General features: G+C 41.0%; 1 protein-coding gene and 1 pseudogene across 1 annotated transcript; one reads left to right on the forward strand and one right to left on the reverse strand.

The window, feature by feature from the left end:
- Window positions 1–708: 708 nt before the first annotated feature.
- LOC115110574 (glutaryl-CoA dehydrogenase, mitochondrial-like) lies at window positions 709–8,913 on the forward strand (annotated as a pseudogene).
- Window positions 8,914–9,647: 734 nt separating this feature from the next.
- On the reverse strand, window positions 9,648–14,807 carry LOC115109914 (synaptonemal complex central element protein 2-like). Its single transcript, XM_029635164.2, has 4 exons — window positions 10,728–14,807; window positions 10,472–10,560; window positions 10,174–10,390; window positions 9,648–10,021 (listed from the first exon to the last, which is right to left on the reverse strand). Exons 1-4 carry the CDS (start codon window positions 10,806–10,808, stop codon window positions 9,827–9,829), a joined length of 582 nt encoding a protein of 193 aa, XP_029491024.1. The 5' UTR covers window positions 10,809–14,807; the 3' UTR covers window positions 9,648–9,826.
- Window positions 14,808–15,210: the final 403 nt, after the last annotated feature.

Here is a 15,210-nt window from a genome sequence, read left to right on the forward strand (position 1 = left end):
TGACCCGGAGAGAAGGGCAAAGTCATGAAAGGGGTTGCTCAAGTAATCAGACTCTAGTGACTCAATGTTTAATTGTTATCTACAGGTGAAACATTCCAAGTCATAGTCAAGTTAATGTATGCTATGATAAATTACAATCGTTTTTATCAGCTTGACAGGTCCATATGCAGTGATGTAAAGTACTTTAAAGTTCTACTTAAGTAGTATCTGTACTTTACGTTACTATTTATATTTTTTACAATTTTTACTTTTACTTTACATTCCTAAAGAAAATAATGTACTTTTTACTCCATACATAGGGAAGAGCACAAGGGGCCCAGCGTCGTCGGGGTTTGGCCAGTGTAGGCCGTCATTGTAAATACGAATTTGTTTTTAAATAACTTGCCTAGTTAAATAAAGGTTAAATAAAATACATCCAAAATACATAAGTATATTTAAAACCAAATATTTTTAGACTTTTACTCAAGTTGTATTTTACTAGGTGACTCTCCCTTTTACTTCAGTCATTTTCTATTCAGGTATCTTTACTTTCACTCAAGTATGACAATTGGGTACTTTTTCCACCATTGTCCCTACGTTCTGAAAATAGTTCTGAACATGAATGTGGTCAATGCATGAAATTAACCCTCTCATAGCCACGCCTTGAATCTGCACGCCCCCGCCAATAAACCAATCAGAGCTTAGTCAAAAACTACGCAACAGCATGGAGAGACACTAGAAAGCAGCTATAGGGAGTGGTGAAAATAGAAAAAGAACGAACAATGCTTTTGCACAAAAAAACATATTTGAAGTTCATAGTAATTTCTTCCCACTATCATTAACATTTTATTTTATACTAAATGTGGATCAAGGTCCATTTGCCACACTCAAAATGGCGACAGAACCTAACCATTCCTGACCAACTTTACGCAGGTGCCTGTGTTAAGATTTGTCCTCCTCTACTTTGTCAATTTGGAAAGGACTCTACGGAGGCCTGGGTCACGGATCTCCAGCATTATAAATTACAGGTCAGTCTATGTATTGAAGTTAGCCAACATATTTGGGACATTGAAGAAACAGGAAGTTTGTGTTCGTGTCAAGTAAATAAACTCGATACTATGCTTTTACAGCTTGATACTAGAGCAAGACTGACTTTCAAGCTAGTCTAGCTAACGTAAACCTTCTAATAGTATTAATTGATCTGCCTGCAGCAGACATTTTAACCTCAACTAACGTGGCCAACACACGTTGAGGTGTGTTAATAGCTGACAAGTTTCAGTTGCCTCCATATCGACATTTTTCTAGCTAGCTACTGTATAAATAGTTGGGATAGTTACTAGCTGGTGCTAATGTTATCTTGTGTAACAACTTGTCTGCCAACCACCACATCTTTCTTTCAACATTCTCTAAACTAATCACGACTCATTTCTCCTCTCAAACTATCATATGCAACTACGTGAGTTCAATTTGATAGTTGCTTTCTCCACCGGCTCTCTCAAATTACATGTTTGTTAAAAGTTATAACCTATTCTGTCTTTGAAATAACAACTATTTGAGTTTGTTGCATTGTTTTATAGATTATTTTCTTCTAAAACGTTTTTCTCTCATATATCTAGCTACTCATCATGGCACTGAGAAGCGCGGTGTGCCATCTGCTGGTCAACCCCCAGAGATGTGCCATCATTTCAGCATCAAGATCACAGGGATCAGCAGCACCTGCACAAAAGGGTATACCATGACTCAATAATGACCTTGACATCATGAGAACACAACGGTAGCAGTTTTACAAAGCCATTCATACAATCATCATGCCTCTATTTGTCAGGGGAAGTACACAATCTGTGTCCTTTCCACAGATGCAGAGACGGCTAGTGAGAAGAAAGCTAAAGCACGTATGTTGATATCAACTCCTTTCAGATCAATCATACATATATTGCCCTTTTATTATTTTTGGTGTCTTGATGACTATTCAGTTGTGCTTCTCTGCTCTATGATCCTTCTCTACTGAACCACCAGCCAAGGTTCAGCTTAACTGGCGGGATGGCCTGGAGCTGGAAGGTCAGCTGACTGAGGACGAGAACATGATCTGAGACTCGTTCCGGGATTACTGTCGGGACAAACTCATGCCCCGCATTCTGATGGCCAACAGAAACGAAGGTGGGCCTGACTTTTGAGACATACCATCATTCAGGCAGAGCCCATTGAGCTATTGATGCCAATAACCTAGGAAGGAACCCTTAAGGATCAGTTTTGCCCTTTAAGTTGGAATGTCAATATTATGAATTTCGTCAGCTATGCAAACCATGTCAACATAACACGCTGCCTGTTTTGTCTTAGTGTTCCATCGAGACATTGTGTCAGAGATGGGGGAGCTGGGTGTCCTGGGCCCAACCATTAAAGGTGAGTCAATACCTTTTGATATCTCGAGGGTGGCCCTGCTGATATCATGGACAGTAATGGTTTGAGAATATTCCAAGATTTGAAATGCATACACATTACCAGGTAAATAATTGTTTCTATATTTACAACTTAGGTCAGCTATGCTGGCCTATGGACTCCCTTGGGAAACCCAACTACCGAACCTTCCAATTATGGGATTTATAAATAAATTATCTGGGCTCTCGAAAGGACTCATATCTATAATATATAAGCAACTTTTGGAAAGCTCATTCTGAGCTAGCTATTAAAACAGTTTGGTTCACAGATCTTGTTGAATCTGAACAACCCTTTAACTGGAACAGAGTATGGAAAAAAATGTCATCCTGTAATCCAAACCATTAATTTATACATTTTTAAGTTTGTTCACAGACTGTATTTAACACCAAGGAAATGTTTTATGATGAAATTGGCCCCAACTCCATATGCTGTGGGAGTGCCCTGCAGTTAAATGCTTCTGGGGCAAAGGTACAAGTGCGATGTGCATGAATGTAAATATTCAATGTTTGATGATAGCTCCTTGAATCTCTCAATCAATCAGAGATGATTACCGGCTCTTAGATGGTAATCACCTCACTCTCTCCCAATTCTCCAGTGGATACAGTTACTGTTAGAAGTTATAACATTAGAATTATCGACAGCGAGAATGAATGGTGCTACTCAAGGAAAAATTGAGGCTTGGACAAATATACTTGACTCTGTAAACTGGTGAGCGGGGTGGGAAACATGGTTGGCTGTTTTTTTTAATCACTTAAACTCTGTATTTCTTACAGTTTTCTTATTTTCATTTGAGTTTCAGCCTACTGGCACATGTTTTATAAACTTATAATTTGTAAATGATAATGTTCCTGTAAACTCACCGGGGGTTATATCATTCTCTGAAAGCTTTTGGTCATTTGGATCACAAAATGTTAAAGGCTATTTGTTTTTCAGAATCAACTATATGTGTGATGCCAGAAGCATTTAAATATAGATCATGTAAATTAGATAATTGGATGTAGATTCACTTAATTTCCTTTTAATGTAGGCCTACTGTTTGTTTGGAGGTTATTGCCTATAATGTGTTCTCTCTCCCTCCACACTTTGACCAGGCTATGGCTGTGCTGGGACGAGCTATGTGGCCTACGGTTTGATCGCAAGGGAAGTGGAGAGGGTGGACAGCGGCTACCGCTCTGTCATGAGTGTGCAGTCCTCCTTGGTCATGCACCCTATCTACGCGTACGGTACCGAAGAGCAGAAGGAGAAGTGGCTGCCCAGGCTGGGTAAGGAGGAGAGGACAACCACATCCCTTAGGCCTCATCTTAAATGACGCACAATCCTGTTTATATCTGGGTGTATTTGTCCTGTAAAGCGTCCTCTACCTCCCAGCTCGCGGAGAGATCCTGGGCTGTTTTGGGTTGACTGAGCCCAACCACGGCAGTGACCTCAGTGGCATGGAGACCCGGGCTAAGTTCAACCCCTCCAGCCGCACCTTCACTCTCACTGGCTCCAAGACCTGGTGAGTAGGACTGGGAGACTGTAGTTCACTACATAGTAGTGCTAGGGGGAATAAATCAATACAGTTACATGTCGCAATATTATGGTATTTTTCATCTCCATCTTCTTTTTAAATAGTGAACCAACAAGTCTTCAGCACTTATTGACTGATCAAAACTCATTTTCTCATGCTCTCTTGTCTCTCTGTAGCAGACAAATAGTGAGCGATATGTTTGGAACATAAAATTGCAGTATTGAATTAATTGCAATACATATCGTATCGGCACCTAAGTATCGTGATAATAGCGTAGCGGGAGGTCCCTTGCAATTCCCAGCCCTACTACATAGTGAGGGAAGTAGTTCATCACCCCATGAGCATGAGGACTTCAGGACTGACTGGACAGAGATGTGTTTTGCTGGATAGCAGGCATTAGGAGAACATTGATGGTTTGATGTGATATACTCAGGGTTTTGAGTTTGAGCCCATGCAAGAACCTTGGAATTGCTTCCTATAAATAGCCAATGGATCATAAAACAGAACAAACGCCTACAGACCACAAACATTGATGAAAGCTGCCTTTGTCTTAACACCTTGGAATGCATTCCTCTTCTGATTGAAAAGGCTACCTATTCATGAAACATCAAGAATAGGCTACTTCCAAAATTTCTGAAGAATAGGAATATGTGCTTTCTATTATACAGAAATCGTAATTAGAGTTTTTGTATTCATTAGAGCAATTTTTTTAAATGTATTTTTCAAATAATAAACCCAAGATCCAAGTGGTTTAGAGCTTATGTAAATTGTAAACAACATTTCACTCTGTATACTAGTCCACAGGGTGGTGCTGTTCACAAATATATTCATGCTAGGTGCATGAATATTAGGTTCCCCTCAGTTCCCCTTTACTCTGGTTTCACAGAGTGTTATGATTCTGAACTGAGAGACGTCAGCAGTGACTGAACTGGACTTTGTGGTTGAATACTTAACCATTGAGTGCATTGGCCCTCACATTGCGTAAGCTTAACACTGAATAAATACATATTAACTGGTAACCTGGGCCTGTAGTTCATGTTTTATATATTTGATGTAACACTGTTTCTTCTGGGGAAATGCAGCTTCAACAACTTAAAATAAAATTTATTCATATAGCCCTTCGTACATCAACTGATATCTCAAAGTGCTGTACAGAAACCCAGCCTAAAACCCCAAACAACAAGCACTGACTTAAATGTAATGTAAATGCAATGCAGGTGTTGAAGCACGTTGGCTTGGAAAAACTCCCTAGAAAGGCAAAAACCTAGAGAGGAACCAGGCTATGAGGGGTGGCCAGTCCTCTTCTGGCAGTGCCGGGTGGAGATTATAACAGAACATGGCCAAGATGTTCAAATGTTCATAAATGACGAGCATGGTCAAATAATAGGTCTGGGACAGGTAGCGTGTCCGGTGAACAGGTCAGGATTCCATAGCCGCAGGCAGAACAGTTGAAACTGGAGCAGCAGCACGGCCAGGTGGACTGGGGACAGCAAGGAGTCATCATGGCATGGTCCTACGGCTCAGGTCCTCAGAGAGAGAGAGAATTAGAAAGAGCATACTTAAATTCACACATGACACCGGATAAGACAGGAGAAGTACTCCAGATATAACAAACTGACCCTAGCCCCCGACACATAAACTACTGCAGCATAAATACTGGAGGCTGAGACAGGAGGGGTCAGGAGACACTGTGGCCCCATCCGATGATACCCCCGGACAGGGCCAAACAAGAAGGATATAACCCCACCCACTTTGCCAAAGCACAGCCCCCACACCACTAGAGGGATATCTTCAACCACCAACTTACCATCCTGAGACAAGGACGAGTATAGCCCACAAAGATCTCCGCCACGGCACAACCCAAGGGGGCGTGCCAACCCAGACAGGAAGATCACATCAGTGACTCAACCCACTCAAGTGACGCACCCCTCCTAGGGACGGCATGAAAGAGCACCAGTAAGCCAGTGACTCAGCCCCTGTAATAGGGTTAGAAGCAGAGAATCCCAGTGGAAAGAGGGGAACCGGCCAGGCAGAGACAGCAAGGGCGGTTCGATTGGCTTCATCCTGGAGCGAACTTCAACCAAATGCTTAGTTTGACATTGAGTACGTGGTTCTGCTCAATTCTACCATCACGTCTTGTGAAACTTGTACAAACATATCCTCATATAGCCCTAGAAACCAGGCTCACTCTGTAGCATACTGATAAAATGGCTCCTCCCTAAATGAAAATGCCTTTCCTCATCTCCTTCACCTTCGTCAGGATCACCAACTCCCCTGTGGCGGACATCGCTGTGGTCTGGGCCAAGTGTGACGATGGGAAGGTGAGTGGCTTCATCCTGGAGCGCGGTATGAAGGGCTTCACCACACCCAAGATCGAGGGCAAGTTTTCCCTGAGGGCATCTGCCACTGGCATGATCATCATGGATGAGGTGGAGGTTCCTGAGGAGAACCTGCTGCCCAAAGTCTCTGGCATGGGGGTAAGTAGAGGCCAGGATACCATTGTCATGTACTGACTTTTATGTGGATGGCCAGACTTTCTTATAGTGCTGTTTTAATCTTGTTGGTATAAATGTTTTGTCTGTTCTCTTTGGCTCTAGGGTCCCTTTGGTTGCATGAACAATGCCCGGTATGGCATCGCCTGGGGTTCACTAGGTGCTGCAGAGTTCTGCTTCCACGCGGCTCGTCAGTACACACTAGACAGGTGAGGATTCTGAGGCTACTATTGGTATGAGATGTTGTTTTGGATGAGCAGGACCGAGCAAAAGTCTGTAGCTCTTTAATCTTATTTTGGTTTCTCAGCTTTTCTGAGTGAATTTAAGATGTTCTGCTACTCTTGATATTTGTTAATCTCAGAATCCAGTTCGGAGTACCCCTCGCCAGAAACCAGCTGATGCAGAAAAAGATGGCTGACATGTTGACAGAAATCACCATTGGCCTGCAGGCCTGTCTACAGCTGGGGAGACTCATCGATGCCAAAAAGTAAGCGGGAACTGGAAATGGGAACATAATTGTCTTGTAGCGTGACACCACTTTTTAACAAAGAACTACACACCATAGGAGAAGTACAATTTCTGGTTGTTTCAGAGTGAATAGAACCTGAGGAGGAGATTTAACTCCTATGTCTTCTTCTCTCCTCCATCAGGGCAGCCCCTGAGATGATCTCTATGTTAAAGAGGAACAGCTGTGGGAAGTCCCTGGACATCGCCCGGCAGGCCAGAGACATGCTGGGAGGAAACGGCATCTCTGACGAGTACCACATCATCCGCCATGTTATGAACCTGGAGACCGTCAACACATACGAAGGTGAGGAGAAAGAAGGCCATAACCAGGTCTAAGAGGATATGGATGTGGAAGCAAAACTGTTTTATCATGGTATATTTCCTCACCAGTAGAGGTCAGTAATATGTCATTTACAATTAATAAATGGATCAAATGGGAAAACCATTGCATTTTCCAAGATATTTTCAAGGTGAAAAAACTGTCTCCTTATATATTTGCTCAACTTCAACATCAGCACTGTTTAACTGTTCCACATGGTTCCTTATTCTTTGTCTTCCAGGTAGCCATGACATCCATGCCCTGATCCTGGGCAGAGCCATCACTGGACTGCAGTCTTTCACTGTTAATACCTAACTGCCTGTTGCTAGTGCTCAAACAGACCACTAACAGAAACCTCAAGTCAATCTGTTCCTTAAACAAAGGACAAGTAGTTCTACACTGCTTTGATGGCTTGTCTTCTACAGAAACACTGACGCTAATGTTGCCTCTCTCTTGAGTTTGTAGAATATGGGCTGGTTTTCTGGACACAGATTAAGCTTGGTCCTGGACTAAAAAGCATGCTCAATGGAGCATTTCGATTGAAATAGCTTTTTAGAACAGGACTAGGCTTAGTCTGTGTCCGGGAAACCAGTCCTAAATCTATATTTTATGCGAAAGACTTGCCTTTAAAACTTGACCTGGTCTATCATCGATCTCATGGACAATTCATGAGTGTAATTATTTCAATTTGAAAAACAAAGCTATTTTTCTACTCTGTCATAAAACCCTAGTACTTACTGGTTAGTTTGGACAATTTCTGACTACAATGTTTTTGTAATAGTTTCTATACTGTGGAAGTTAAGATGGTTCAGAATGAATCACTGTTTCCTCACAACATTTGTAGTAAAATAGTTGTTGGACAAGCATTTTAAAATTAGGTCAAGATGCATACTTATGTCCTGAGTTTTTAGAACTGTGATGGTACTAATGACCAGTTATTGGTAATTGAATGCCAAATAAATGATACTACATTTACTGTTAGTTTTAAAAAAACAAGTTAAATCAATTGAAGTTAAGTAAATAAATGAAAACCGTTTATATAATCATGCCATTTCTTTTTTGTAATTGAATAGATGTATTTATGACTTACCATTTAGGCAGATCAGAGAGATTTGTATTTTGGGGTACAGGACAATGAATGCTGTTTACACTTTATTATGTTTGCTCTCCTCAGAACTCAACCAGGTGTAAATGTTATGGATGGTTTGAATTGCACTGTCAAGGGTTAATTCAAGATTTTCACGAATAACGCTTGCAGTACTTTCATGGTCGTAGGCAATTTCCTTTTGCTGACAAAGTAAGTGTTGTAGTAATGCTCACTATCTAATGCTAAATTAGTCTCTTGTTTATAAATTAATTGTCATCAACAGGTGGTCCATTTAATCCAGAGTGGTTGGAGGATTTTTGGATTACTCATCCTTCATTTCGTGGTAGTGTTTTGAATGTTCCTATTTGAAGTAACATGGCGTGTTTTATAAAGTGAATCAAAAAAGACGAGGGGGTTGGGGTTATACCATGAAGTGTATTTTGCATATGATATAGAAATTGTGCACCACTATTGAATTTTAAAAGCCTGCTACATTAAATGAAGTGCCCTTTAATATAGACCACATGGAGAATTCAATAAATCAGATTTCTATTATGAATAAAGACTTGCTAAATTGACTAAATTCAGTATGTTGACATGCCCCTCTGTGCACTCTGACTTCTGAAAGGTTTTAATGCACTTAACCTCAAGTTTTCACCGTCATTGTGAAGCTGTAGTTATTTTGTTGCTTTGACAAGGTAATTCGCAAATATTTATTTTGTGATTCATTTCTATACATTTTAACGTCAACACTTTTTCTCTATTGTTTCTAAACATTGAACATCTAATTGTCAAATCATAGTGTAAAAGCAGGTTCTACTCTTTTTGACCATTTTCTGGTGTTTAGTGATGGAAAACTGAGTGGATGGAGCATAACACGTCAACCCTGTTACCCATGGATAGACAGGCTAGAAATGTTTTAACAATTTAATTTGTTGGGTGAAGCTTGCATTCAATTGCCACTCTGCACACAACAAGCTTCCATTCCCCGTCACAAGGGGATTTATGGCAGCTTTAAGAAGTCGTCAACCCTGTTACTTTATTTGGCACTTACTATAGTAATTATTTTTATTTAACTTCTTTTGATAACTTTTTTTTAATGAAGTTCTCTGCTCTTTATAACAATGTTCTTTTTTTTATATATATATATATATATACCAAGTTACACTTCTCCAAAGGCACTGAATTGGTGGACGGACCCATAGGCATTTAGGTGAATGTTTTGGATTCTAAACTGTGCACAAGCATATATTCTGGCCCATTTAAATATGTTCTATAATGCTATTTGGTCATAGGTATGAAAGATATCCACACTAATTATGTAATAAATAATTTAATAAACATAAGCTTCTTCCAACACCTCAGTTTACAACCACTGTTTTATATCCTTTTAGACATATACCACAGTCAAATAAGGCTTTGCTTTAATTATTCTAGACCTCCCAGAAGTCGGGATGCTGTAAGGCAGTTGAAATAAATTAATGGCTGGGTAGATGTCAGTTCTCAGCTGTCTGTTGCAGGCTGTTGTTGATGGCTGATAAGGTCTGACTGGCTCCCTGCAGCTCCATACTGAGCTGACTGCTCCTCTCCAGCACCTCAGACAGCTCTTGCAAATTGGCCTCCATCCCACGGCCATGCTCCTCATAGCTGCTGAACATCTGCTCCTTCACCTGCTGGCACACCTCACTCACCTGGGGAGGGACCCACATATGCATATACACACTAGTCACAGTCACACTCCTTCACATAAACATTAAACTAGACTTGTAATCTAAATGCATTATTTTTTAACTACAAAAAAACATGACCATGTACTTTTTACTCAATAGTAGGACAGTGATACCTTATTCATTAACTTGTTCTCAAAGGTGGTCATGATTTCCTGGTCCATGGCTCGGCTCTGGTTTATTCTCTCTATCAGATCCTGGGCCTTCTTCCCTATCTCCTCTATCGTTGAACTGAGAACAGTCGTAGTCTCCTCACCTGGGAGCTCACTGGAAGTACTGTTGTGTACGTTACGTCTATTGGAGATGTTTGAAATGTCGATGCCGGAGTCCTCACTTCCATAAAAATTAAAAATAAACGTTAAATACTTAACAGAACACATAATGAATAATGCTTTAAACCCAGTAACTCCATACCTTTGCTGTCCATGGCTTTCATCCAGTGTCACAAATGAAAATGTCTCATCAGGGATGTCCTGGTCTGGCCCATGTCCTTGTTCAGGGTCCTAAGGATACAGGGAAAAATGTCAATCAAACCATAACATTTTCTGATCCCTCCAGTATACATTGACAAAGTGTACAGTTGTCAAAACTAAGTAGCAAAGGATTCGCAGGTGCAAGATATCAGTCATTCAGAGTTGAGCTGGACAGTCTCATATTTTCCTTCATTTACCTTGGGTGATGAGGGATGATGACCCGGTTTTGGTGTAGACTGAAAGGTAGGGGCTGGCTTTCCAAAGAAGAGCTGGGACATTTTCTATGAGCAAAATGTTGCATAGGAAAAATAAATGCAACCGGTATGGAAGTTAGCTAATTCTGTAAGAACTCAACCAAAACCACTTTCTAACCTTCTCTGAATCAACTACTTTAACGTTAATAGTTACATTGGGCTATGCTGGCCAGCTAGCCTAGCTAGGCATAAAGCTAACCCCTCAGTCTGATCTGATCATGACAAAACCAAATAAGTTATCCAGTCTCGAGTTTTGTCAAGGGTAACTCATGTGGTAACCAAAATATTAGGAATATTTAGCGAAACTTCATTGGAAACAACAAAATACTGTTGCTGGCTACTTACCCCCCCAAAATAATATTATTCAGTTGCACTGTGTCATAAAAGTTTTCGTCAGAACTGTCTGGCCACCTCGAAAATTGCGCGCCAAAAACGGGTTCTGGGGGACACGTGCTGTGAACTGGTCAATTTTTCAACGTCGACTCCGAACAATACTGTATCATGCACCGACACGCATTTTGAATGATTGAATGCATATTATTTAAAATAATTATCAAAGAAACACATTTTATCATCAAACATATGACACATTCAAATGATTTGTTAAAACTGTGAGGCTGGAGTCCGGTCAAGACAGTGGGAGAAAAACATTTAGATAGAGCACCAGAGATGGTGTATTTTCAGGATGAACTTTGTGTGATCAAACAAATTTTAAAGTACATCCATCTGAGCTCAGCCATTGTGAAAAGTTTTTGATATCTGGGATTAGGCCTGAGGTAATGCCAGTGGGATTTAAACAGAAGTGATCAGCAAACTGGAAGAAAAAAAACAGAAAAAGAGAGGATGAGACAGGAAGAAGTTAAAAACAAAGTCAAACTAGGGGCTGAATTTCATGTAAGGCAGTTCCTAGGATAGACAAACACCTAGCATCAGAAGGGTGAACAGGAATATGCAGAGAAGATGGTGTGACAGACAGATGGAGCTATAGGATTAATATAACCATCATGCTGCACATGTGCAGTAGCTTAATCTGTTTTGGCGACCTTGCCGCAGTGTCTGAGAACGGTGTTGTACTGCAATAATTCCATAGCAAACACTGGGAAAATGGTATTTGGATGGGTCATGTACACAGTGATTTGTCCTGGCAGGGGCTCAACGGTAATTTAACCCATGCAGTGTCCTTTCAGTTCCATTCTGAGTAAAGCAGATTCAATCCGGACCATGGAAGATCCGTGTTATTGACATTTAAAGGTAATTTCCAGTTGAGCCGATATATGCAGCGTTTACCATGAATGTAGTCTCCGCGAACGAAGAAACATTTTCTTTAAAAGGTGCATAGTCGAAAGGGGGCGATCTGATTGAATCTCGGCTTGACATCCTGAATATCCCAAAATACCATAGCCTTCTAGGTGTGTCTGATGTGCATTCTCTTTCATTTATTTAGAGGCTTCTATGTGAAAGAAGTGATTTGCAAACTGGAATTCCACCCCTAACACCTTTGCACAGATAGTCTACAGGCACGCAGAAAGGGGTGCCTGTAATTTGCAAATTACCATAATTTGCTAATAAAGTCATAAAAAATTCTACAATGTGATTTTCTGGATTTTTTTCCCACATTTTGTCTGTCATAGTTTAAGTGTACCTATGATGAAAAGGCCTCTCATACAGGCCTCTCATATTTTTAAGTGGGAGAACTTGCACAATTGGTGGATGACTAAATACTTTTTTGCCCCACTGTACAGGAAGCAACACAATATGAGAAGATGTCCGTGTTCTGTTGCAATATGTAGATATATTGAACCAACAGAACAAATCAAATCAAATTTATTTATATAGCCCTTCGTACATCAGCTGATATCTCAAAGTGCTGTACAGAAACCCAGCCTAAAACCCCAAACAGCAAGCAATGCAGGTGTAGAAGCACGGTGGCTAGGAAAAACTCCCTAGAAAGGCCAAAACCTAGGAAGAAACCTAGAGAGGAACCAGGCTATGTGGGGTGGCCAGTCCTCTTCTGGCTGTGCCGGGTGGAGATTATAACAGAACATGGCCAAGATGTTCAAATGTTCATAAATGACCAGCATGGTCGAATAATAATAAGGCAGAACAGTTGAAACTGGAGCAGCAGCACAGCCAGGTGCACTGGGGACAGCAAGGAGTCATCATGTCAGGTAGTCCTGGGGCATGGTCCTAGGGCTCAGGTCCTCCGAGAGAGAGAAAGAAAGAGAGAAGGAGAGAATTAGAGAACGCACACTTAGATTCACACAGGACACCGAATAGGACAGGAGAAGTTCTCCAGATATAACAAACTGACCCTAGCCCCCCGACACAAACTACTGCAGCATAAATACTGAAGGCTGAGACAGGAGGGGTCAGGAGACACTGTGGCCCCATCCGAGGACACCCCGGACAGGGCCAAACAGGAAGGATATAACCCCACCCACTTTGCCAAAGCACAGCCCCCACACCACTAGAGGGATATCTTCAAAACGTTCTCAAAGTTCAGGAGATAATCTCTGGAGGTATTCCAGTGGCTCTAGCAGTTTAAATCCATCAGGAAATGATGGACATGGGGTGGGCAGATAAAGGCTTGTCTCATAAAGGGAATAAACCTCTAATGTCTTCCGATTCTGCTTCTTTGCATGTCTACTGCTGCTTTGAAATGGGGAATTATGAAACAAATAAATCCCATACATGCCCAAGCCTGCTCTCTACCTAAGGAAATAGAAGTCAGTCACTGAACATGAACCAATGTAGCTCCTATTTTGGTATATATTATTTGTTTTAACACGTAGCCTAATAGTAATGTATTTATTTGATAGGGACAGCCTACATTGACACATTGAGGCCATGAACTATATGCTTATTTCCAGTTAGGATTTGGCTTATTAGGATGAGTTTCAAAATCTTCTTACAATTAGCACTGCTAGTGAAACTAGCTGTTAATCCAGTCTATGGTGGGAAAGCATTGAAGGTCAAAGGGCAGGGCTGTGCCCTGAATTATGCCCAGTGGAGTGGAGAAGTATATTTCCCCTAAAATAATCTAGTGGAGATGAACAACTACATGTTTCAAAGATGATAGTAGACTTATATTGAATATGAAAAGCTCTTCAATATTTCCTAAACAACATGGATGAACCAAATAGGCCCACTACATGCGATTGTGTCGATTAACTATCTCCTGTAAAGGTTCTAATTGGCCAGAGGATCTTCACGCCATGCGTCCTTAGTACATTTAAGGAGACAACATTTCTTGGTAATGTAAATCCATCAACTAAGGAATTAAGGGAACATTATCAACTACATCTAGTTGATACGGGTTGGCTGTTTAAGTGGAGGCGGGATAAAGTTTATCCCTTGAGTGATGAACAGTGGGCGGTCTAAAAAATACTACTGTTTACTACAGCGTGAAAATTGGTTGGGTCATTTCAGCACCAAGGACAGAGACAAAGGGATGACAAAGAAGCACGTCAAAGGAAAGCTCCAGGGGGACTGATTTATGAACATGGATATTAATTTCAGATAGACATCCAAACATTTTTTCTCCAATTTAGGGACCTTTTAAAAGAAATCTAAGCCAAGCCAGTATCATCAAAACAGCAGTCGTCCAAAATCGTCCAAAATCAAGGTAAGCGGCTAACGCTTGTACTGTCAAAATGGTTTTGAAATCGTTTGGAAGTAAAATCTCCATAAATTAAAACTATATTTGGTGGAGTTGTGTTCACCTCCAAATCCACTGATATATTAACGTATATACATGTTTCATGCTTTTCAATTCCCTTTAGGATCATTCGAACTGAGACATCAAAGAAGTTGAGACTTGAGTGTTGCACGGATTCAAGACTCACCACCAATCAAGTCCTTGTCTTGGTGTTGTGGGAGGGGGGGGGGGATTTCCTCATATCCGGACATCAGCGCGTTTATCATCATTAGAGCTATATCGCTTAGGCTTCTTTTCCATAATGAATGACCTCAATTTCACCAGTTTTAATTTCAATGATGAGGCACATGCTTCCCCACTAGTCTCCAAATTCGACGTACTAGACGGGACGGAAGACCCGCTGTACAAGGAGTATAAGCCGGCAGTCCGGGACCTCATTCCGTTGCCAAAGGCAGTGGTCTACCTGTTGATTGCAGCACTGGTAGTGGTTGGAGTCGCCTATGCTATTGTTGGACATCTGATCAAGGACCTGGCCCTTGATATAACAGGTATGAACTTAAAATGTTCGAAAATCAGGTGGAAATGTAACTAATCTATGTAGTTGTTAGGCTGTTCCATCGTAATGTATAAGTGTACCAAATAACTTGTGACGAATAGGCATAAACCTAAGCTTTTCTATGCAAAATGGCTAAATGACTAGCTAACACAGGGATGACCAGGGGCACCAGTCCTGAAGCAAATGTGCTTATCTCTGTTTACCCCTTTCAT

Source organism: Oncorhynchus nerka, linkage group LG21 (assembly GCF_034236695.1).
Source record: "Oncorhynchus nerka isolate Pitt River linkage group LG21, Oner_Uvic_2.0, whole genome shotgun sequence".
NCBI classification, from domain to species: Eukaryota; Metazoa; Chordata; class Actinopteri; order Salmoniformes; family Salmonidae; genus Oncorhynchus; species Oncorhynchus nerka.